The sequence below is a fragment of the Bufo gargarizans genome, chromosome 5 (assembly GCF_014858855.1).
Source record: "Bufo gargarizans isolate SCDJY-AF-19 chromosome 5, ASM1485885v1, whole genome shotgun sequence".
Taxonomy (NCBI): Eukaryota; Metazoa; Chordata; class Amphibia; order Anura; family Bufonidae; genus Bufo; species Bufo gargarizans.
Window position 1 is genome coordinate 22,361,512 of NC_058084.1, and position 22,641 is coordinate 22,384,152.

Consider the following 22,641-nt stretch of genomic DNA (forward strand, 5'->3'; position numbering starts at 1 on the left):
AGGAGAGATGGAGTAAAAGTCCTGAGTGATTTACAATAGCTGTGGGGGGCGCCGGCGGCTAAGTAAGTTCACATAGGGTGGGGGCAGAGGCAGAGCGTGTGTGCGTGTTGGAGCAGCCAGGAGAGGGAGTGGTCCCGCTCCCATCTGGCAGAGTTTTACGGGCCGGACATGGAGGAGGTGAAGCTGGCGGGCTTGCAGGGGTCTGGTGGTGTTAGGAAACGGTATTGAGGGTAGGGGGGGCCCAAACTGAACTCTTGCACCAGGGCCCATGAGCCTATAGCTACGCCCCTCTTCAAACTCTTAGCAGTCTTTCAGTATTTATAAACCCTTTCCACGGAGCCTTGTAAACACAGTAATAATGAACAGGATATATATTGCAACATAAAAAATGCAGTTTCACAGTATTAAACAGTGCAAGTTAACCCTTTTCAATTGAAATAAAGTAAGAAGTTAATAATTTTGCATAGGGAAAATAGACAAATGTCCACAAATCTCCAAACGTCAAAGTACCCCCTGCTCCAGGGCACTGCACCTGTTATTAGGATTACAGATACAATAGCCTGAGTGTGCCTAGAATCTATACTGGATCAAGAGCCTGTTACTAGATTGGATGGATGGATGGATTACAACTACTTCTTCCATGTCCATGAACTTGTATATCTACCTCAAGGCAACTGATTTTCAGTAAATGTTCTAGGTGTGTTATATAAACTACCTTCTCTTCATTTCTATACCTCATTTACACCCAAGGGTGCTGGCATCATGAATCTCAGGGACCCTGGCTTCTCTGCACCTAAAATCTTGTACCATCTAGGGCAGCTTAACCAATATCCGGCAGGGGATCCCTCAACACCAGAGTGTGCCCCGAAGGAATCCAGTGCCTTTCTTTCCATCACTGCATGCTGACCGAGGTAGCTGCAGAAACACGAGTACCAAATACCACACATATCAGGCCACCACACTCATGCCTTGCCACTGTGGTCCTGATTGCTGCACTGGCTGTCACCCCTCCAACTCTCACTGGGCTAGATGGTCAGCGACAATGGGTGCAACAAGCTGTGAACGATTTTGTCATGACTGGACAGCCTCAGCAGCAGGGAGCTTGTATACTTCGAGGTCAGGCAGTGGCAGCTCACCTGAGACGCCTGTGGCATAAACGTTGTCATCCCTCCTGTATTTATATTAGAACAAACGCTGACGCTCATGCAGTAGGGGACGACATCGGAACTAAAGCAGCTAACTCATCTTGTAGTCTGCCCTATAGCTCTTGGGGACACACAAAGGATATCTGCAATGGAGGTGGAGAATGAGCATGAGGAGCTGCCAGGAGGAGGATGAGTCAGAAGTGGAGGTGTATGAGGACAATGATGACGATGGCACGGGAAAGGACACCCAATCGTCTCAGTGCAGGGGTGGGGGATAGTTGGAAATAAGTAGCTCTTTAGACACACTGGACTGTATGCTCACTTGCTTACGCAGTGACAGGTGTATCGTTGACATCAAACAGTTTGAGGATTACTGGATAACCATGCTTTTAGACTCTTGCTACCAATGCAAAACGGGGGAATGTTTTCCTCTGGCAGAAAGGGAAGGCAAATTACGTTATTGCCAGGAAACATTGTGTACACAGCTTGCTGTAACTTACAGTGAGACAACCCCGGCCACCAACATGTCTGAAAGAGAAGCCACTCTCCACCTCCAGCAGAGTATCACTCTCCCACAGTCACGAGCAGCAGAAGCCATGGCAGCAGCCATTTTAATCTCCTCAACATTCTGGAGAAGTTCTGGACTTTCTGGAAGTGGCCCATCTTGCCACTCATCAAGTGGCTGCCACTCTATGTCTTTCATACCATATGGCTGCTGCTGCCATCGCTACAGTTGCATCTTTGCTTACAGTCTATGCCATTACACCTACACAGCTGTCACTACTTCTACTATTACTATTCAAAAACAGCAGCACACGCATCTATTGCCTTGTCTGGTCCATTCTGTGTTACTACTGCTACCATATGCCACTATCATGCCTACATAGCTTACCCTCTTCCTATCCACATTGTACTGCTGACGCTCCCAAAATAAGGAGAATTTTTCAAGGCTTGTTCATATCAAGCCACTGTTTTTTTCTGACAATATGTGTGTTTCTATAAAAAGGGGCAGGGGGCATCTGCTTTTGTTATAGCATCATTTTTGGAATGCTGGTTGAAAAAAAAGCCATTTGTTTCCCCCTATAACACCATGTGTGTTCAAGCATCAACAGTCCAAGATAAGGGATGATTTTTGGAAACTTTTTTTATATGAAAAACCATAACACTTGCGATGGTGCGGTGTGCTTTTAAACAGGCCATTTAGTAACACCATCAACCATGCATTGCTCATAGCTCTGTATGTCACTGTCACTCTGACTTTATTTGCTATTGCTGTCATAGTCTTCAAGAGCTTAAAAGGGGTTAGGGGGAGAAATTGAGCAAACATTTTTAAAAAATAAATAAAAAAAGAGTAATAAAAGAAAGAAAAAGATGAGTCTTAGAAGACCCCAGAATGTCATATACCAATTCTCAGGCCAAATGGAACATATTCTATTCGGGGAGAATCAATTTGGACATGAAGCAATTGTTCTTATATTTTCCCCGAATTGAACCTGAAAATTTTTTCAAGAAATTCAATCATTCATTACAATACACTTTCAAAGAGAATAATGGTATGGTGATGATCCTCAGCAGATCCTGAACCTCACCACACTGGAATCAGCTCAGTATGCAGAAGTGGATTTTACCCTACAGATCCTACAACCTATCTAACCTATAGATCAAGATGGAATTATTCTGACACATGACGCCTGAGCCGTTGTTTCCAAGAAAAAGCTATTATTGCACAAGGAATATTATTCAGATTGTAAACATTGCAACACTTTTTATTTGATATCTTTATTTGGTCACATTTTCTGGAATATGTCTTCTCATTGCCTTTCTTCCTGTGTGACTGGACAGCGTGCGGTCACTTTTACAAAGAGCGAGGTTCGGCACATATCTTGCCTGATCCAATGATGTTATTCTTGTTTAGGTTCAGAAGTTTTGCATCCTGAAATTGTGTCCCCGCGGGGAGGGTGAAGGTAAATCTCTGGAGCAGGGAGGAGAAGAACAGGAAGAGATTCATGCTGGCCAGGTTCTCTCCAAGACAAGCTCGCTTCCCTAGAAGAAAAACACAACTGTATGTAATAACCAGGTCATTATTATTTATGCTTCAATCAACTCCTCATAATATAACCTCTGCTTGCTGTCATTGAATTTAAACATTCTTAAAGGGAACCTGTCATCAACTTTATGCTGACCTCACTGAGGGCAGCATAAAATAGTGAAAGAAATGCCAATTTCAGCGGGGTGTCACGCATGAGCTAAAAGTCAGTGGTTGCTGAGAATCAGCATCATAAACATTGCAGCCCAGGCCTTGTAAAGAGTCAAATCTACTTGAGAAGAGTCCTGGTTATTCACAATCTCCTGATCTCTCGCCCATCTGCTGATGATTGGCAGTTGTCTCCTAGAGAGAAAGAGAGAAGACTAGGTAGAAGACTGTCAGTCATCAGCAGGAGAGCAGGAATTTATGAATAACCAGGACTCTTTTCCAGGCCTAGTCTGCAGTGATCGTGATGTTGGTTTTCGGCAACCACTTAATTTTAACTTTCAAATGACAGACCTCTGAAATCAACTCACCTGTCTGATGCTGCCGGTAGTATGGGCAGCATAATGTTGATGACAGGTTCCCTTTAAGGATGACTCAAACGAGCAGCATCTTCAGTCTAGCCAATGATTTTATTTTTGCATTGTTTTTACGCTTACAATATATATTTTGTAACCGAGCCTCAAAATGGTAATCTGTGGCTGATTCCCAATGGTCTGGTCGTGTAAGGGGCCAAATGCCATACAAAGCTGAAACTGCATTGATAATGCTAGTCCTTCATCATCAGTGCATCTGACTCCAGAGTTGGAGAAAGACTTGCAGTGACATCACGTAACGCAGTGGATATGAACCCACTGTACTATTGAATTGATTTGACTTGGGCCTACACCGGAGGGCATTGTGTGGGTGTTCCTCTGGTATTCACCCTTTTACCCCTATACGGGAATGTGAACTTCGCTGGAGGAGGCCACCAGGCTGCTACCTCTAGCAGTCTCTTTTCAGTGGCTGCTGACTCAGGCAGGTATAGAGACAGCAGTGACTGGTGCCAAAAAGACAACAATGTGGTCAAGCTGCTCTTCTGCATGATCCTCCACCTCATGGCAGTCCAAACACTGACTATTCTCATACAACTCTTCAAGAGGAACACTTGTCTTAAATATCTTCCTTAGCACCCTGGGTGTTGTCTCTTAGGAGAAAAGAAGATGCCTCACTAGGAGGTGACAATGAAAACAGAGATGACAGAAAAGAGATACTTCTATTGGGTTCTACTGGCTCAAAGGCATGGTGTCAACTCAGCAGAGACATCAACATCATCCTGCTGTGACTGAGAAGAGGAATAAGTCATCAGTCCACAATCTCATCCCCTATCTACTGCAAGTAAAGGACAGGTGTGGCAAGAATTTCATTTTTTTTTTTAAACAAGAGTTGATTGGACCAGCGCACTATAACTGTGATACAGAACAATACGAGAGGCACACTAGTCTGTGATCAACTGAATTTTTAAAATAAAGTTTGAATTTATTTTCAACACGACACATTCACCTACAATATATAGTCAGTAACTGTGACACAATGTCAGGCAGCACACTATCAGCACCAGTGCCTTGACGACCTTTGACATACTAGTACATCAAGTTGATCAGGTGGGTATTGAAGTGGTGCATGCACGATCAATGGAGGCATTCACTGGCAGCCGGGCCCCTGCTATATCCACCGGCATCGATGATGTCGGTGGATTAACCCCTTGTATGCCACGATGACTCAATTCAATTCTCATATGGTATAATGTACCCTTAATTCCTCATAGTTGTGCTGTGTCCACCTCTTCCCTGCTGAATTAATTTTTTTCAAATGTCTTACGCTGCATGCTAATGAGGCTGATAGAGTCCAGCGTGAAGTATTCCTCACACTTGAGTCCAGAGTTTTTTTTTACTGTCTGTTATAACCACTCTCCTAATCGCTTCAACGGATACACCCCAGTAACTCTAAATCCCACCCATGTGCATAGTAGTGCGCTTTCCACCCTCCTAGTGTACACAGCGCATGCGCCTGGTCTTCTCTTCCAGGAAATGACGACACAAAGCCTAGAAAATTTGAAGAGAAGAAAAAGTCACATGTACCAATTCTTTTGTCACCTTGCCCTATAACGTATAATATTGAATGAATAAAATAATTTAAAAAAACTTTCAGCAAAAAATGAACCCCTACACAAGACGATTAACTGAAAAAGCCATTTTTTTGGTTACTTTGCCTCACAAAAAGCATAATATAGAGCGATCAAAAATCATATGTACCCCAAAATAGTATCAAGAGAACTGTCATCTTATCCCGTAGTTTCCAAAATGGGGTCACTTTTTGGGAGTTTCTACTGTAGGGGTGCATCAGACGGTCTTCAAATGTGACATGCCAGCTAAAAACAGTCCATACGGTGCTCCTTCCCTTCTGTGCGCTGCCGTGTGCCCTTACAGCAGTTTACCACCACATGTGGGGGTTTCTGTAAACTGCAGAATCAGGATAATAGATACTGAGTTTTGTTTAGCTGGTCCTTAAAAAGTGGGTTTTGCAAATTTTAAGAATTGCTTCTAAAATTCTAAGCCTTCTAAAATCCCCCCCAAAAAAATAATAATAAAATAATAGTTACAAAATGATGCCAACATAAAGAAGACATATGGCGAATGTAAAGTAATAAATATTTTATGTGGGATCACTGTCTGCCTTAAAAGCAGAGAAATTGAAATTTTGCAAATTGCTAATTTATTCACATTTTTGGTAAATGTTTTAATTTTTTTTTAAATAAATGCAAAATATATTGACTCAAATTTACTACCGTCATGAAGTACAATGTGTCACGAGAAAACAATCTCAGAGTGGCTTGGATAAGAAAAAGCCCGGTCTTTGAGGTCTTAGCATGCCTGAGGGAACCGAAGTTACATATTGACACATTGAGTCCTGTCTCTAAAACCTATGCAAGTTTTGACGTTTTTGGAGTGTTAGGCTACTTTCACACTTGCTGCAGAATGATCCAGCAAGCAGTTCTGTCGCCGGAACTGCCTGCCGGATCCGGCAAAACGTATGCCAACCGATGGCATTTGTAAGACTCATCAGGATCCTGATCAGTCTGAAAAATGCATTGAAATGCCGGATCCGTCTTTCCTGTATCATCTGGAAAAACGGATCCGGCATTTATTTTTTTTTAACTTTTTTTTTCGGTCTGCGCAGGAAGGACGGATCCGGCATCCCGGTATTTTGAATGCCGGATCCGGCACTAATACATTCCTATGGAAAAAATGCCGGATCCGGCATTCAGGCAAGTCTCCAGCTTTTTGGGCCGGAGATAAAACGGTAGCATGCTGCGGTTTTATCTTTGTCCTGAACAGTCAAAAAGACTGGACTGAAGACATCCTGATGCAACCTGAACGGATTGCTCTCCATTCAGAATGCATGGGGATAAAACCGATCAGTTCTTTTCTGGTATAGAGCCCCTAGTACGGAACTCTATGCCGGAAAAGTGTGAAAGTGCCCTTAATTGTCACCGTGCAGCAAGGTGCATACCACCATCAGCACACAGAGAAAAAATTATTGGCAGTGACAGGACAAAAAATGCAGCATGAGGTAGTTTTTGTCTGGCCGCCTCTCAGCATGTTTGCTGTGCTGCGGCCGGACCTCCAGCCCATCCCTATCATAGTGAATAGGGCAGGAGCAGACTTCCGGTGGCACGGTGGACTAGCAGTAGCTCGGATCCGGCAGTCTGTTCCGCCGCCAGAACAGCCTGCTGAACCCTGCTGCCACAAGTGACCAGTGCAGGTGCCCTTGGCTATGATAAGAAGTCAGTGGCAAATCGGCTTGTAGAGTGCTTGAATTCCATCCTGCTTCAAGTAGATTTTGTTCTTATGGTCCAGGTAGTCACTACAATGGCTACTGCAGAAAAAAATTGTGATGCCGGGGCTGTCCTTTGAGATACAGTATCTTTTCTTTTAAGGGAATGACATTCCAGAATGCTCTCTACATGTGTAAGTGCCCTCCCCTGACCACTGTCGACACCACCAATGGACCACAGAAATTACTTGTCCAACTCTTTCTGAGATTTGAAGAATGGACATCCAGCTTCTCAAAATCCCACTTCTCCCTTTTAAAAGTCCATTAATAGTATAAACGGTGTAGGCCTTCATCTAGCAGCCATAGTTAACAAGTTAACAACATCCAACCAACAGTCTTGTAAGGGATAAGATGAAAAACAGTGCTGTCCGACAAAAAATAATAATAATAGGGATGACAGAAAAGAAATCTGTGGAACATGTGTATGGAACTTTCATCACTACATGTACTGAAACACCCTCCAGCATTGCCAGATTGTGAAAATAGACTTTTTATCTTAAATTCTTCTTGGTGTTATTTTATCATTTTCCTATAGCGTATTTAGTGTTGCACTCTGGTTTTTTTGGCAATGTGGGGGAGGTAGTATACACTGAAGTTCATTTGTTGCTTCCAAGGAGGCATTTAGTGCATTATTGTGGCTTTTGTTTCACACTTCTTAAGACATATTTTCTACAGCACTGTTATTTTTGTTTAGGTCTACAGGGGCTGTATTTTGTGTTGCACAGTGGCACTTGGTGATTCTGGGGTGGTGCCTGTTTTGTGCTGTACTGTGGTAAGTAATTTATGTTGCAATGCACTGAGGCTGATAGGGAAGTATTTTTTGCTGCACTGTGGTGTTGTTTGGTGCTGCTCAAGTAGAAATTGTGTGCAGTACTAGGTATGTATGTTTGGGCTGAAGGGAGGCATATGTGCTCCACTGTTGTATTTGTTTAGTGCTACTGGTGATAATTGTGTAACACCCTCGAGTAGTGCTACCACTCCTACACCCTGCAACTATCTTTAATGGGTTAACATAAATGTCATCTTATGTATTTTTGTCCAGGTCCTTTACACTGTGCATTTCTAATCTTTTTATGCAACTGTTTTATTACATGTAATGTGCCTGGTTCATCAGCAGGTGGCAGTGCAAATGGTAGAGCTATTGATAGAGAGTATAGAACCTACCATTCCATTCTCCCCCCTCTGGGCAGAAGTGGACCAGTCCTGCTCCCTGCTGGGTGGGGCAGGTTTTTCCAGTTAGTTCTAGCTCTAGTTCTAAGCTAGAATGGAGGAGTGTGAGCAAGGGCATGTTCAGGCGTGCCTACGCCAGCCAGAGCACCCTAAGCTCTTCTGGCCACGAATAAAGATGTCTGGAAGCCATAGGGGCCAGAGGAATAGTTCTTTGGCCACCATAAGAGAAGTCAGCAAGATGAATAATTCTTCGGCTGAAAATACGTTGTTTACTGAGTATCAGGAGGGGAATAATAGTCGACGGCACCCCATCCAAGGATACCAGAACAGACCTAAAGTACATAAACCAGACTTCAGCACAATTTAGTGCAGCATAAAGAAAGAAAGTGAAGTATTTAAGCAAGCCTGTCAGTACAGCAGAGAAACAGAGAAAGCAGAGCTGAATTTGCCTGCCAGTTTATGCTAAAGCCTGCTGGAAGAAAGACAAAGCCTGCAAATAGTTTGGATAAAAGTTTATTCAAGTAAGGCCTCTTGCGCACAACCGTATGGCTTTTTCAGTATTTTGCGCTCCGCAAAAAAACAGATCCGCAAAAAATACGGATGACGTCAGTGTGCATTCAGGTTTTTTTGCGGAACGGAACAGCTGGCCCCTGATAGAACAGTACTATCCTAGTCCGTTATGCGGACAATAATAGGACATGTTCTATCTTTGAATGGAACGTAAATATGGAAACGGAAGTCATACGGAGTACCTTCAGTTTTTTTTGCAGATCCATTGAAATGAATAGTTCCATATATGGTCTGTATACGGTACTCAAAAAACGGAACGGAAACGGAAACAAAAAACATTTGTGTGCAAGAGGCCTAAAGCTGCCGTTGAATTCCCCACAAGGTCTGGACTCAAGTTATTTTTCCTTCATCCTTCAATTATTCCCCCTTTATTTTGCTTTGGAGCCAAAGCCTAGAGTCCAGCAGTATCCAGGTAGGAGCACCATGACACATAAGAGACATTTAGGCTGCACTACACCACTCGGCATTTCCTACACCTGGGACGCGAGAAGGCCTGGGGGAAGGAGCGTTGCAATTGTTTCTTTTCCATCTTTCTTGAGCCATAACTTTTCTATATTTCAGTTCACATAGCTGTATGAAGGCTTATTTTTTGCGGGATAAGTTGTACTTACTAATGTCATCATTAATTATGGCATACAATGTAGTGGGAAGCAGTAAAAATATTCCAAATGGGGTGAATTTTTTTTTTTTAAAGAAGCAATTTCACCGTTTTACGGGTTTTGTTCCCACAGTGTTTTGTTTGCAGCAAAACTGACCCATGCCCTTCATTCTCTGGGTCAGTACGATAACAACAATACCCAATGTTTGTAAGTTTTTTTTGTCTAAATAGTATAAAAATAAATGTAAACTTTGAAAAAAAAAATCTTCATCACCATATTGTCACGGCTGTAAGTGAGCAACAAGAGCCTACACAGTGAAAAGCAACTGACCGGACTCAAACTAGGGAGGATAAAGGGTGACCCCTGTCAGACCCTAAAAGCTCTCCCTAAGCTGCTCAGCCTATGCGAACACCCCAATGGTGGATGATCGCATATCCTCGTACCTCGACTATATAACACCTGAACACCCTACAATAGTGAGGGGACACGACCACCGGCTCCCTACACTAGACACGGAAGGAAGTCAGGGTCACCTGGGATCCAGCAAACAGAAAATCACTAATGAATGTACACTTAACTGAAGGAGGTGCAGCTGCAGTGAAAACAGATCCAAAGTCAGCAGACAATATCCGAAGTACTTGCTTCAGCAGAACACAGATCCAGTGAAAAGATATCACACAGGTGAAGATACTCAAGCGAGAGATACAGCTCAAATGAAAAGTATAATCCGCACCTCTACAGAGGAGGAGGGGTGATTTAAAGGCAACGAAATCAAACACAGGAGAGACAGCTGGGAGGAAGGAAACAGAAAGTAAAGACCTCATCACAGGGGCGGAGAAACAGGGCAGAGGGAACTCCTCCAAGCTCTAGTAGTGACATCATCACAGGGGTGGAGAAACAGAGCTGTGAGAACGTCTCAAAGCTCTGGTAGTGACACATATTCTGACCACCATAAATTTTTTACCCTCAGTTCACACCTGAGCCTTTTACAGCGCATTCCTACGCGCTATAAAACGCTCAACAAGGAGAAACCAATGCTTCCCTATGGGAATGGTTCTCACCTGGGCGTTTTACAGCACGTACGATCGTGCTGTAAAACGCCCAACGCTCAAAAAAGTTCTTGAGCTTCTTTGGGGCGTTTTGTCGCGCGTTCCCGTACATAGACTTTCGGGAACGCGCGACAATGGGCGTTTGCTTGTCTCTGTATGCGCGATTGCAAACACCCGTACAATCGCGCATACAGAGCGCTCCTTTCGGAACGCTCAGGTGTGAACCCAGGGTTATAGTTATGTCAACGTAGCTGGATAGGGGCTTAGTGTTTGCGGGACAATCTGTACTTTTTTATTGATACCATTTTGGATTGTTTATGACTTTTTTATCACGCTTTATTACATTTTTGGGGGTAAGAGAAGCAATGAAAAAATGGCAATTTGTCCATTTTGACCCTTTTATCTGTTATGCCATTTGCCGTATTGGAAAAATATTTTCATATTTTAATAGTGATACCCATGATGTTTATATTTGTTATATTTTTGTTATTTAGGTATTGTTTTTTATTATAAGGAAAGAGGGGTGATTTAAACTTTTATATTTTTACATTTTATAAATATATTTTTTTAACTTTTTTTATTTTTTGTAATGAGCTTGAAGCTCATATATGAGCATATAAGATCTGTTTTTTAATTTTTAATTTTGAACCATCATGTATTTTTAAAATTAGTTTATTACTGTCAATTGCTCATTTCTTATGTTGGCCTGCATAAATGCTATGGGTATCGTCAGCGAGACTCACAGCATTCAAAGCAACTACCAATGTCCCCATTGGCCGCAGGGCTCGCACTTCTAGGTTTTTGACCCTTTAGATGCCATGATCTTACTTGATCACGGCATCTAAAGCCTTTAATTACCGCGATCGGCATTACTGCTGGTCACAGTAATTAGCGGCAGGTCACTGCTGTTTGAAACACGCTGCATGGGCCAGCGGGCGCCATGTTTGCCTATCGCTCATACTCAGGAGAACACAGAGTGGTCCAGTGACAGAGTGGGGAGGTGGGGGGCAATACCAATACCAGCTGAAGATGGCAAATGGCAGTAGGAGCACCTGGCAGCAGGTGTGGCATCAGGCAGATGGCAGAATCAGAATAGTAGCTGAAGCAGGTAGCCAGAAGGTCTCTTTTGACAAAGTCTAGGGTGGCACCATGGATGAGCAAGTTTGATGCATCAGGCACTGGTGTTTGAAAATCCTGGCTGGTCCATGCCTGATTCATCTTCACAAAGGTCAGTTTCTCCACATTTTGAGTGGACAGGTGAGTTCTCCTTGGGGTAACTATGGCCCCTACCACACTAAACACGCGCTCTGATGCCACACTGCTGGCCGGACAGAAAAGCTTGTCTAGGAAAAACTCGGCCAGTTGCAGCCACAAATCAACTTTGGCTGCCCAGTAGTCCAGGGGATCTTCAATGTGGGACGGCAGAGTGCACTCCAAGTATGCTACAACCTGCTGGTTTAAGTTCTGCTCTATGTCTAGCTGCTGCTGCTGGTGAGTATTTTCTTCAGTAGGCGGGTGAAGAAAACTGCTTATCAGCGACACTAGACTTAAGTTGCTGCAGATGGAGCTGGTACTGCTCCTGCCCTCCCCCCAGCATCCATGACAGTGGAACATGAGCTCAGAGGGCCCCCCGGTCAGACCTGCTTGAGGATGGGCAATGGCACACATAGGCAGCACCCAACTGACTACATAGGATGTCTCAATAGTTGTTCAGTTTGTCCTCCCTCTCAGCGGATGTAAAAAAGGCCCCTATTTTGGACCGGGAGCGAGAGTCTAACATGTTGGAGAGCCAGTAGTCATCCCTCTGCCGAATTAAAAGGAAAAACTGACCGGCTCTCGCTGTTAGAAGATAATCTTGTATAATTTTGTGATTTATTGTCACATTACAGTGACGCATTTCAGCATACAATCTGCCTTTATCAAACAGATTATATACTAACAGCGAGTGCCGGTCCGTTTTTCCTTTTATTTACATGGGACGCCTGCCCTGGGACACGTGCACCGCCACTCTATTTTCCGCAGTGCCGATCAATATATCAATATACCCTCCGCCGAATTGTGACAATTAGGCTGTCACTACTCAAGCAAGTGAGCATGCATCGGGCCATTTGTGCAAGTGACTGGGAGGGACTCCCTGCCTCTATCTCCACTGCATACTGCCACGGTGGGTCTGGGTCATCTGACTCCTATTCCTCATCACCCTGTAGGTCCTCCGGCTGCTCTTGCTCCTCCTCTCCTGTCACCTATGTAGAAAAAACACCCATTTATCTACGCATTGCTTGTGCTCGAATGTCCTCCTCCTCTAGTTCAGCTCTCATAGGGCTCATTTGGCTGTGAGATGTAGTCGCCATGTCTCCAGTCCCCTGACCAGCCAGATTTAGCAGCATCTGTTCCAGGACATGAAGCAGTGGAATGATGTTGTTCATCCCGTAGTCCTGGCAACTGACAAATAACGTAGCCTCCTGGCAACTGGCAAACGGCAGGTGTCACGCGTGAGCTGCCACTGGCTAGCATCGAAGTTACATAGTGGAGTACCTCTGTCCGCCTGTATCATTAAGAAATCATTTATGGCCTTTCTCTGTTCATATAATCTGTCCAAAATAATGTATGGAAGGTGAAATCCAACAGGTGGAAACGTTGCATATCAGCCTATGTTGGGGGATGCCATTTTGCCACTGCAGCTCAAGGAGGGTGTGCTTTGCGGTGTACGAGTGGCTGAAGTGCATGCAATGTTTCCTGGCCATTTTCAGGATGTCTTGCTGATGGGGTGAAGACTTCAGTAACCGCTTTACAACCAGATTGAACACACTTGACACAGTGCCGACATCATGTTCTTCCCGTTGTTGGTCACCATGGTTCCGATTTTCAGTTGTCGAGGAGATGGCCAGGATTCGATTTCTTGATGAAGGACGCAGAGCAGTTCCTCCCCTGTGTGACTCCGTTCGCCCAGGCAAAAGAGGTGCAGAACAGCGTGACACCACCGTGCCCTGCAGATGTGGTATGCTAGAGGGCCACTGGGAATGGTCCCTGCAGTGGAGACAGAGGCGGACATTGTCGCAGGACCAATGGCGTGAGAATGTAGAGGCGGAAGCGGCGTCACCTGGCCAAGTTGCTGGTGCGGCTGTGCAGGAACCACATTCACCATGGGCCGTAAAGGACATGTATTGTCCCTGACTGTAGTTACAGCTCTACAGGTCGGCGCTGCTGTGCACTTTGGCAGACACCGACAGGCTCCAGGACTGGCCCATCTTCTGTTCTAGATAAGTTTGCAGGGTTAGTAATACCTTTTTGGCAAAGAAATGACGGCTTGGGACTCTTCACCTCGGCTCGGCACAAGCCATTAGTTCTCTGAAAGGTGCAGAGTCCACCACTTGGAAAGCGAGAGACTGCAGCAGCAGCAACTTGGCCAGGAGCACATTCAGCTTCTGCGCTGTTAGATGAGTGCAACAATACTATTGTCTCTTGGCAATCCCTTCGGAGCCATGGTTCTCCCAGGCCACTTTATGGTGACGCTGCATGTGTTGACGCAAGGCGGTGGTGCCAACATGGCCACGCTTTACCTTCTGCCCACAAATTCGGAAAATGGCCACGTTCACCTCCTCCCTAACAAAAAATTGCCACACTGCTGAGTATGGCATTTTCCCCCCAACACTCCGCGCTGACTGCCTGCTACCGCTGCCGCCATGAACCCCTGCACTGCTACTTTCCGGGCTGGTAGGCTCATGCGAAGCGGGTGGTCTACCCGGACACATTTGGCTCCCGACCTCCCATTCTTGCCACCCTGCTGGCTCAGCCACTGCATCACTTGCAAGCTGCCACCCTCTTTTCCTGATGATGATGAAACCCCTTCCTCACCTGGCTCCCAAGTGCGATCGGCTACATCACATCATCCGCTACTGTCTGCACATCACTGATGTCCCCCTTATCGGTCTCAGGACCAGGAACCTGACCGCTCGCAACACCTGCTCCCAGGTGACTCTCATCATCACTACTTGCCCGCCTACCAGAGGAAGCGAAAGATGTCTCCTCCAGATCTTGGCTGGGCAGTAGCTGCTGACTGTAGCTTGTCCTCGCCTAAAAGTGGAGCCAAGCCTATGGCATTGTGAGGAATATGGATTATTATTTCATTCCTGCCATATGCTCCAGGAGTGGGCAGAGGAAATCAAACTACTCAGGAGGGCCCTGCTTCAAAGCGCAGCCAGATAGCAGATGTCAGAGAACTCCACAGGAGGTCCTGGCCAAGCAGGCCACTTGCGTACAATTTCTCACCTCCATTCAGACAGCACGGATCCTGCAGGAAAACTTCCATGCAGGGGGTCTAGGCCGTTCCCCAGTTCAATAAAATTATCAGACATCATGGAACTGGTGATTCATAAGGAATTATGTCCATCACAAGCATAAACCAGATACATATTTGTGTCTCTGTGGCCACGATGAACAGGCCTGTGGTCATAGTTTGGTGGTGGGATTCCAGGAAGGGGAGATATGTATATCTCCCCACAGAAACCAAATAACAGTACCATGCTTGGACTCTACTGGTAGCCGGAACCCAGGCAGATCCATTGGTCCCAGAACCACCTCCCTGCAACATTCTGGTCTGGAGTCATGAGCCCTAATCGGTTTTGTGGCTCATTTTCTGCCAGCCCCAGAAGAGGGGCAATGGACTCCTCCCAGGGGCCGGCTACAGGTCAAAAGGCTCGTGCCAGCAAGCGGGAGTGTCTTTTCTCTGAAGGGGGGTCACATCGTGCCATGTGTTTAGAGGGACCTGCAAACTGCTGACATCAGTGCCCTCCATGTGACTACAGCTAAGAACTCATCACAACCCAAAGGACTCATCCATCTGATAAACTGACTTTTGTTCTGCTTAACCCTGTTCTACTACGCCATCTGTATTTACCACTCAGACCACTGTATATATTTTCTCTGTATAATGTGTTATTTCTAGTGAGCCCTTAAGGCGATTAAATATATAATTTAATCTTGTGCTGTCTTGTATCTCGATCACGAATCCCCACGTCCGTGTTTCGGCCTAGTTATACATTACAGTGGGTTGGTTTCTCACCCTACATAATCTTGGTAGTGGACCGGGCTTATATCAAATGAGAAGCTGGTGGCAGTCTTCCCGGGATGAGGAAACGCTTTCACTGGGGCAATGAAAAGGCTCCCTCAGCTTGTTGCCTCTCTGTGCCCATGTGGACAGGAGGAGTCTGTGAACACTGTACCAAGCTGACCTTACCTGCTCTTCAGGGACGGCGTAACATCACACCTTGGTAACCAGTAACTATACCGTATCTCGCTGGCTCTACGTATTTGACGTCCGGCGGCAGCAAGGTGCAGTATTCGTCACAGACATATAATACATCTCACGCTGAGGGAACAGAAAATGACAGAGGCAAGTTGAGGACAGGTGAGGGCATAGGGCTTGCTCTTGGGCCATGCCAACTAAGTGTCGTGTCAAAGGAACCCACCAAATCTTGGCTGGTAGTGTCTGATGTCACTTGCGACAAAGTCGAAGACCGAGTCGACTATTCAATCACCGCTGGGTTGCTGTTCAAGACACGACCGCTAGATGACACTGGGATCTCAGACCTCTCGCTGCGAATCCTGCTGCCACCACCCCTTCTTCTGCTGCTACTTTTGCCTATGATAGAAACATTTTGGCCACTGCCCATTCTCTTTGAAGGGCCTGTCACCTGTCTGTCTGACAGACTGTATAATAAAATAATTAAATTAAAATTAAAAAAATACACCCCAAAAAAGGCTGTAGTACAATGTAACTTCACCACAGAACGGCAATTAAGACATATTCTTTTTCCTATTAATACACCCTAAAAAAAGAAATATAACAATCACAATTCACCGCATAACGGCTAATAGGACGTGCGTATATATTTCCTGATAATACAGCCCGTGAATGGCTGTAGTACAATGTAACTTCACTGCAGAACGGGAAATAAGACATATTTTTATTCCTATTAACCACTACAGGCCTGCCGCACGCAGGAATGCATCCTGGCGGCGGCCCCGTTATTCCTCCTGGACGCGCCGGCGCGTCCTCTTGCGAGATGCAAGATTTCCTGTTAACGCGCGCACACAGGCGCGCAGCGTTCACAGGATCGGCAGGTAAACTAGTGCATCTACAGCCTGCCAGCGGCGATCGTTCGCTGGCAGGCTGTAGATGAGATTTTTTTAACCCCTAAAAGGTATATTAGACGCTGTTTTGATAACAGCGTCTAATATACCTGCTACCTGGTCCTCTGGTGGTCCTTTTGTTTGAATCGACCATCAGAGGACACAGGCAGCTCTGTAAAGTAGCACCAAACACCACTACACTACCCCCCGTCACTTATTAACCCCTTATTCACCCCATATAGACTCCCTGATCACCCCCCTGTCATTGATCACCCCCCTGTAAGGCTCCATTCAAATGTCCATATGTGTTTTGCAGATCCACGGATCTGCAAAACACATGCAGACGTCTGAATGGAGCCTTACAGGGGGGTGATCACCCCTTATAGACTCCCTGATCACCCCCGTGTCATTGATCACCCCCCTGTAAGGCTCCATTCAGACGTCCGTATGTGTTTTACGGATCCGCGGATCCGCAAAACACATACAGACGTCTGAATGGAGCCTTACAGGGGGGTGATCAATGACAGGGGGGTGATCACTCCTTATAGGCTCCCTGATCACCCCCCTGTCATTGATCACCCCCCTGTAAGGCTCCATTCAGACGTCCGTATGTGTTTTGCAACACGGACACCGCGGATCCGCAAAACACGGACACCGGCAATGTTTTTTCCGCATTTTGCGGATCCGCACATTGCCAGAACTATATAGAAAATGCCTTTTATTGTCCGCAATTTTTTTTGGGCACAAGTTAGCGGAAATTTTATTTAGTTTTTTTTGTTTTTTCTTACAAAGTCTCATATTCCACTAACTTGTGCCCAAAAATTAAATCCCCTCACAGAATACCTTGGGGTGTCTTCTTTCCAAAATGTGGTCACATGTGGGGTATTTATACTGCCCTGGCATTTTAGGGGCACTAAAGCGTGAGAAGAAGTCTGGAATCCAAATGCCTAAAAATGCCCTCCTAAAAGGTACTCATTGGAATTTGGGCCCATTTGCGCACCTAGGCTGCAAAAAAGTGTCACACATGTGGTATCACCGTACTCAGAAGAAGTAGGGCAATGTGTTTTAGGGTGTATTTTTACATATACCCATGCTGGGTGAGAGAAATATCTCTCTAAAAGACAACTTTTACCATTTTTTTTATACAAAGTTGTCTTTTAGAGAGATATTTCTCTCACCCAGCATGGGTATATGTAAAAATACACCCCAAAACACATTGCCCTACTTCTTCTGAGTACTGCGATACCAAATGTGTGACACTTTGCAGCCAAGATGCGCAAAGGGGCCCAAATTCTAATGAGTACTTTCAGGATTTCACAGGGCATTTTTACGCATTTGGATTCCAAACTACTTCTCACGCTTTAGGTCCCCTAAAATGCAAGGGCAGTATAAATACCCCACATGTGACCCCATTTTGGAAAGAAGACACCCCAAGGTATTTCGTGAGGGGTATGGTGAGTTTATATAAAATTTTATTTTTGTCACAAGTTAGTGGAATATGAGACTTTGTAAGAAAAAAAATTAAAAATAAAAACATTTTCCGCTAACTAGTGCCCCAAAAAAAAAATATTCTAGGAACTCGCCATGCCCCTCACAGAATACCTTGGGGTATCTTTTCCAAAATGGGGTCACTTTTGGGGTATTTATACTGCCCTGGCATTTTAGGGGCCCTAAAGCATGAGAATCCAAATGCCTAAAAATGCCCTCCTAAAAGATACTCATTGGAATTTTGGCCCCTTTGCGCACCTAGACTGCAAAAAAGTGTCACACATGTGGTATCGCAGTACTCAGGAGAAGTAGGGCAATGTGGTTTGGGGTGTATATTTACATATACTCAAACTTTGTGTGAGAAATATCTCTGTCAAATGACAACTTTGTATAAAAAAAATGGGAAAAGTTGTCTTTTAGAGAGATATTTCTCTCACCCAGCATGGGTATAAGTAAAAAGACACCCCAAAACACATTGCCCTACTTCTTCTGAGTACGGCAATACCACATGTGTGACACTTTTTTGCAGCCAAGATGCGCAAAGGGGCCCAAATTCCAATGAGTACTTTCATGAGGATTTCACAGGGCATTTTTGTGAATTTGGATTCCAAACTACTTCTCACGCTTTAGGGCCGCTAAAATGCCATGGCAGTATAAATACCCCACATGTGACCCCATTTTGGAAAGAAGACACCCCAAGGGATTCCGTGAGGGGTATGATTAGTTCATGTAAAATTTTATTTTTTGTCACAAGTTAGTGGAACATGAGACTTTGTAAAAAAAAAAATATAATGATCATTTTCCGCTAACTTGTGACAAAAAATAAAAACTTCCATGAACTCACTATGCCCATCAGCGAATACCTTAGGGTGTCTACTTTCCGAAATGGGGTCATTTATGGGGTGTTTTTACTGTCTGGGCATTGTAGAACCTCAGCAAACATGACAGGTGCTCAGAAAGTCAGTGCTGCTTCAAAATGCGGAAATTCACATTTTTGCACCATAGTTTGTAAAAGCTATAACTTTTACCCAAACCAATAAATATACACTTATTGCATTTTTTTATCAAAAACATGTAGAACAATAAATTTAGAGAAAAAATTAAATAGAAATGTAGTTTTAATTGAAAAACGTTACAACCGAAAGTGAAAAATGTCGTTTTTGTTGCAAAAATTTCGGTCAATTTTGATTAATATCAAAAAAAGTAAAAATGTCAGCAGCAATGAAATACCACCAAATGAAAGCTCTATTAATGAGAAGAAAAGGAGGTAAAATTCATTTGGGTGGTAAGTTGTATGACCGAGCAATAAACAGTGAAAGTAGTGTAGTGCAGAAGTGTAAAAAGTGGTCTGGTCATTAAGGGGGTTTAAGCTAGGGGGGCTGAGGTGGTTAATACTCCCCCAAAAAAGAAATATAACAATCACAATTCACCACAGAACGGCTAATAGGACGTATGTTTATTAACTTTTAATACACCACATAAATGGCTGTAGTATTGTAATGACCGGCGTCACGCACAGGGAGGGAAAAGGGAAAGCCCTGCCCAAGGGAGAGGGCAAGGTGGTAACCCCTGACTCACCTTGCGGCTGGCACCTGACTGCCCTGACGTCCCTAGACGGGTTCCTCACCCGTGTGGCGATCACGTGCCTAAACCCTGGCTTTCCCTAAAAATTAGCCCTAGATAGTGAACGGGCCGGTGGGATCGCTAGTCCGCACCACTGACACTAAGAAGGAAACACCAGGGAGAGGACAGACAATACAGACAAACACATAGACCCAGGTGGGCGACCACAGCAGACCCCAAAGGTCCAACAGGGATCCGGAGGGAAACGTTCTGGACCAACAACCAGAGAACGCAGCAACACAGCTCCAGTGGGTCAGTATAGAAGTCCAGGCAGGAAGCTCTATATCTGGCAACCAGAGAAGTGTGAGAGGGGAATATAAGGAGGTTGGGAGTACTGGACAAGGAACAGCTGAGGAGAAGGAGCTACGGATCCCTGAGTGAGCCAAAAAGGGTTGCAAAGCAAACCCAGAAAGCTACCATAAAGAAACAGCCCTATCTTACATAGAGCGCGCAGCCAACCGCTGCGACTTCCTGACCCTGGGTATAACGGAGTCAGGCGTGGTTCTTGACACCCTCGTGACAAGTATAATATAATTTCACCACTGTATGGCAATTATGACATATATTTTTTCCTTTTTTTTCCTATAATACACCCCCCCAAAAAAAGTTAAACAATGTAAAATTAATGCAGAACGGCAAATAGGACGTACGTTTATTTCCTATTAATAAGCCCCTTAAGTGGCTGGGGTACAATGTAATTTCACCGCTGAACGGTAATTATGACATATATTTTTTCCTTTTTTTTCCTATTATAACTGCAATTTGGAACCCCAATTAGTGCAGCAAGGTGTAATAGAATCGCTCCCATTACCCAGGATGTACACTCTCCTACTGCACCCTGTTCTCCTTTTATAGTGTAGATGATGCCTCCCTATCCTTTCCCTTCACCTTGACTAATCTCTCCCTGTACTTCTAACTCGTTTTTTTTAGGACAATTAAGTCTTACCTAGCACTGTCCCTAGCGCCAGCTGAGATCTCTCCCTGCACTAAGTACACTGGAAAATGGCAAAATCCAAAATGGCTGAGGGTATTTATAGGGCTGTGACATCACAGGGGCTGGATGGCTGCTGATTGGCTGCATACATGGCTTTGTGGTGCCTGTGATCCACCGTTCCCAGAGTTCTTTGCTCCATGTCCTCACACGTGCAGCAGCTATTTTAGGAAAAAATGCATTTCGTTACCACGAAGAGCCAGGAAATTTGGCTTTGGTGCGAAATTTTTCCTGAAATTCGGATCGAATTCCACTTCATCAACTTCGATTCGCTCATCTCTAATACTCACCTCATCCATTTGATTGCAGAGAGGCCGTTGCGGCCATCTTGATTGACGCAATTCTCACGCTTGCTGATGTGACATCACCATGTCATCTATAAAGTCCTCTTCGCAGATGCTCCTTCAGTTTTATCATTATTTCTGGTTACATCTTTTTCTCTACTTCTTACCTACTGAGAAAGCCATGAACGCCAACTTTGTGCGGAACTGGCCCTCCTCATTCAAGAAATGCCTGGGGTTGAACTCTTCTGGAGTCTCCCACTGAGATGGGTCTGTCAGGACGGATGTGAGGTAAGGGATCACAGTTGTTCCCTGAAAACAAGCAATGACATGTTATACAAACGTGTCTCAAACTAATTTATTGAGGATTGTGGCATACTAATAAATGTATATTATGCTTCTTAATGTTGGTCAGGCATTATACATGAGCTATATAATTATATGCAGCTGACTCTTTTTATGCCTAATAAGGCATGAGGCAGCGGGTGAAATGAAGAACAGTTGCATATTTAATCACACCTTTTCCATGCCTAATCAGGCAAGTGTCTTTGTTAGGCTACTTTCACACTTGCTCTAGCCCATGTGTGCCGCCGAAAGTCCGCTCTGGCCCCATTCACTATAATGGGGACAGGCTGGAGGTCCGGCCGCAGCATGGCAAACATGCCAAGAGGCAGGTGGACAAAAACTGCAACATGCGCAAGTGTGAAAGTAGCCTAAATTCTATTTTAGTAATTTTGTGAAATAGGTGTAACTTTTTCTCCTCATCCATAATCCAATTAGTATAGAACAGAAAAAGAAAAAAAATAATAATTGTGTAAATAAAGGTGTATCAAAAATATTCTAAAGAGTCTGCGAGAATTGACTGAACACTGATAAATTGTACGCAGGTTTAGCTAGCATCACCTGTGTTTCCCAAGTTATAAAATAAGAAGTCACTTTTTTTCGATTAGGAGTCTTGTTGAAAACATAATCTAGCAATCAAATTTCTTTTATGTATAAGGAGAGAAAGTAACCAAGACATGCTCCTAATAAACAAGTGCAGGGGTCAAGGGGTATTTCCAAATTATGTTACAGATGGCTTTGCACCAGAACTCCCAACAAGTAGACCTTAATTCCAGAACAAGTCCAAGTCATATGCAATAGATCAGCTTTAAAGCCTTGAGCTTGAAACCTAGACAAGAGGTTTGATGCAGCCTAATTTTATGTATATAAGAAGATAGTAAAGTTGGTGTATCACCATAAACTGGATTATTTTATGGTAATTTATATTGTCAAATATTAAATTGTTTATCATGCGGGGAAAAAAAAAAGTTTAGGTCATGTTATAGTCTAATCAATTTAAAATTCATTTTTGAAGAGACATGGGCATTAATCAATTAATACAACTCCCCACTGTGAGAACTGCAAAGCTTAAGAAGATCTAGAACAACAGAAAACTAAACATTATACTTCCCTTTTAAACCAGATAAAAATAATATCTATAAATATCTTTATTATTAATGATGAGCGGGAGGTGCCATATTCGATTTCGCGATATTTCGTGAATATTCGATTGAATATTCGTGTTATATTCGTCGAAATCGAATATTCATAATTTTTCCAATTATCGTGAATAATATGCGATTCATCGCGTATTGCGATTTTTTTCTTTTAATAGTATAAGGCAACGGTATTTTACGAAATTTCGT

At 44.1% G+C, this 22,641-nt stretch overlaps 1 protein-coding gene across 1 annotated transcript in view; it reads right to left on the reverse strand.

The window, feature by feature from the left end:
- Positions 1–2,309: 2,309 nt before the first annotated feature.
- Positions 2,310–22,641, reverse strand: part of LOC122938040 (cytochrome P450 2C20-like) — a 450,693-nt gene continuing 430,361 nt past the window's right edge. Inside the window, exons 10-11 of the mRNA XM_044293309.1 lie at positions 21,124–21,265; positions 2,310–3,188 (exon numbers count right to left, since the gene is read on the reverse strand). Of these exons, the coding sequence (XP_044149244.1) occupies positions 3,001–3,188; positions 21,124–21,265 (330 nt within the window). The 3' untranslated portion in view covers positions 2,310–3,000. The remainder of the gene's footprint in view (positions 3,189–21,123; positions 21,266–22,641) is intronic.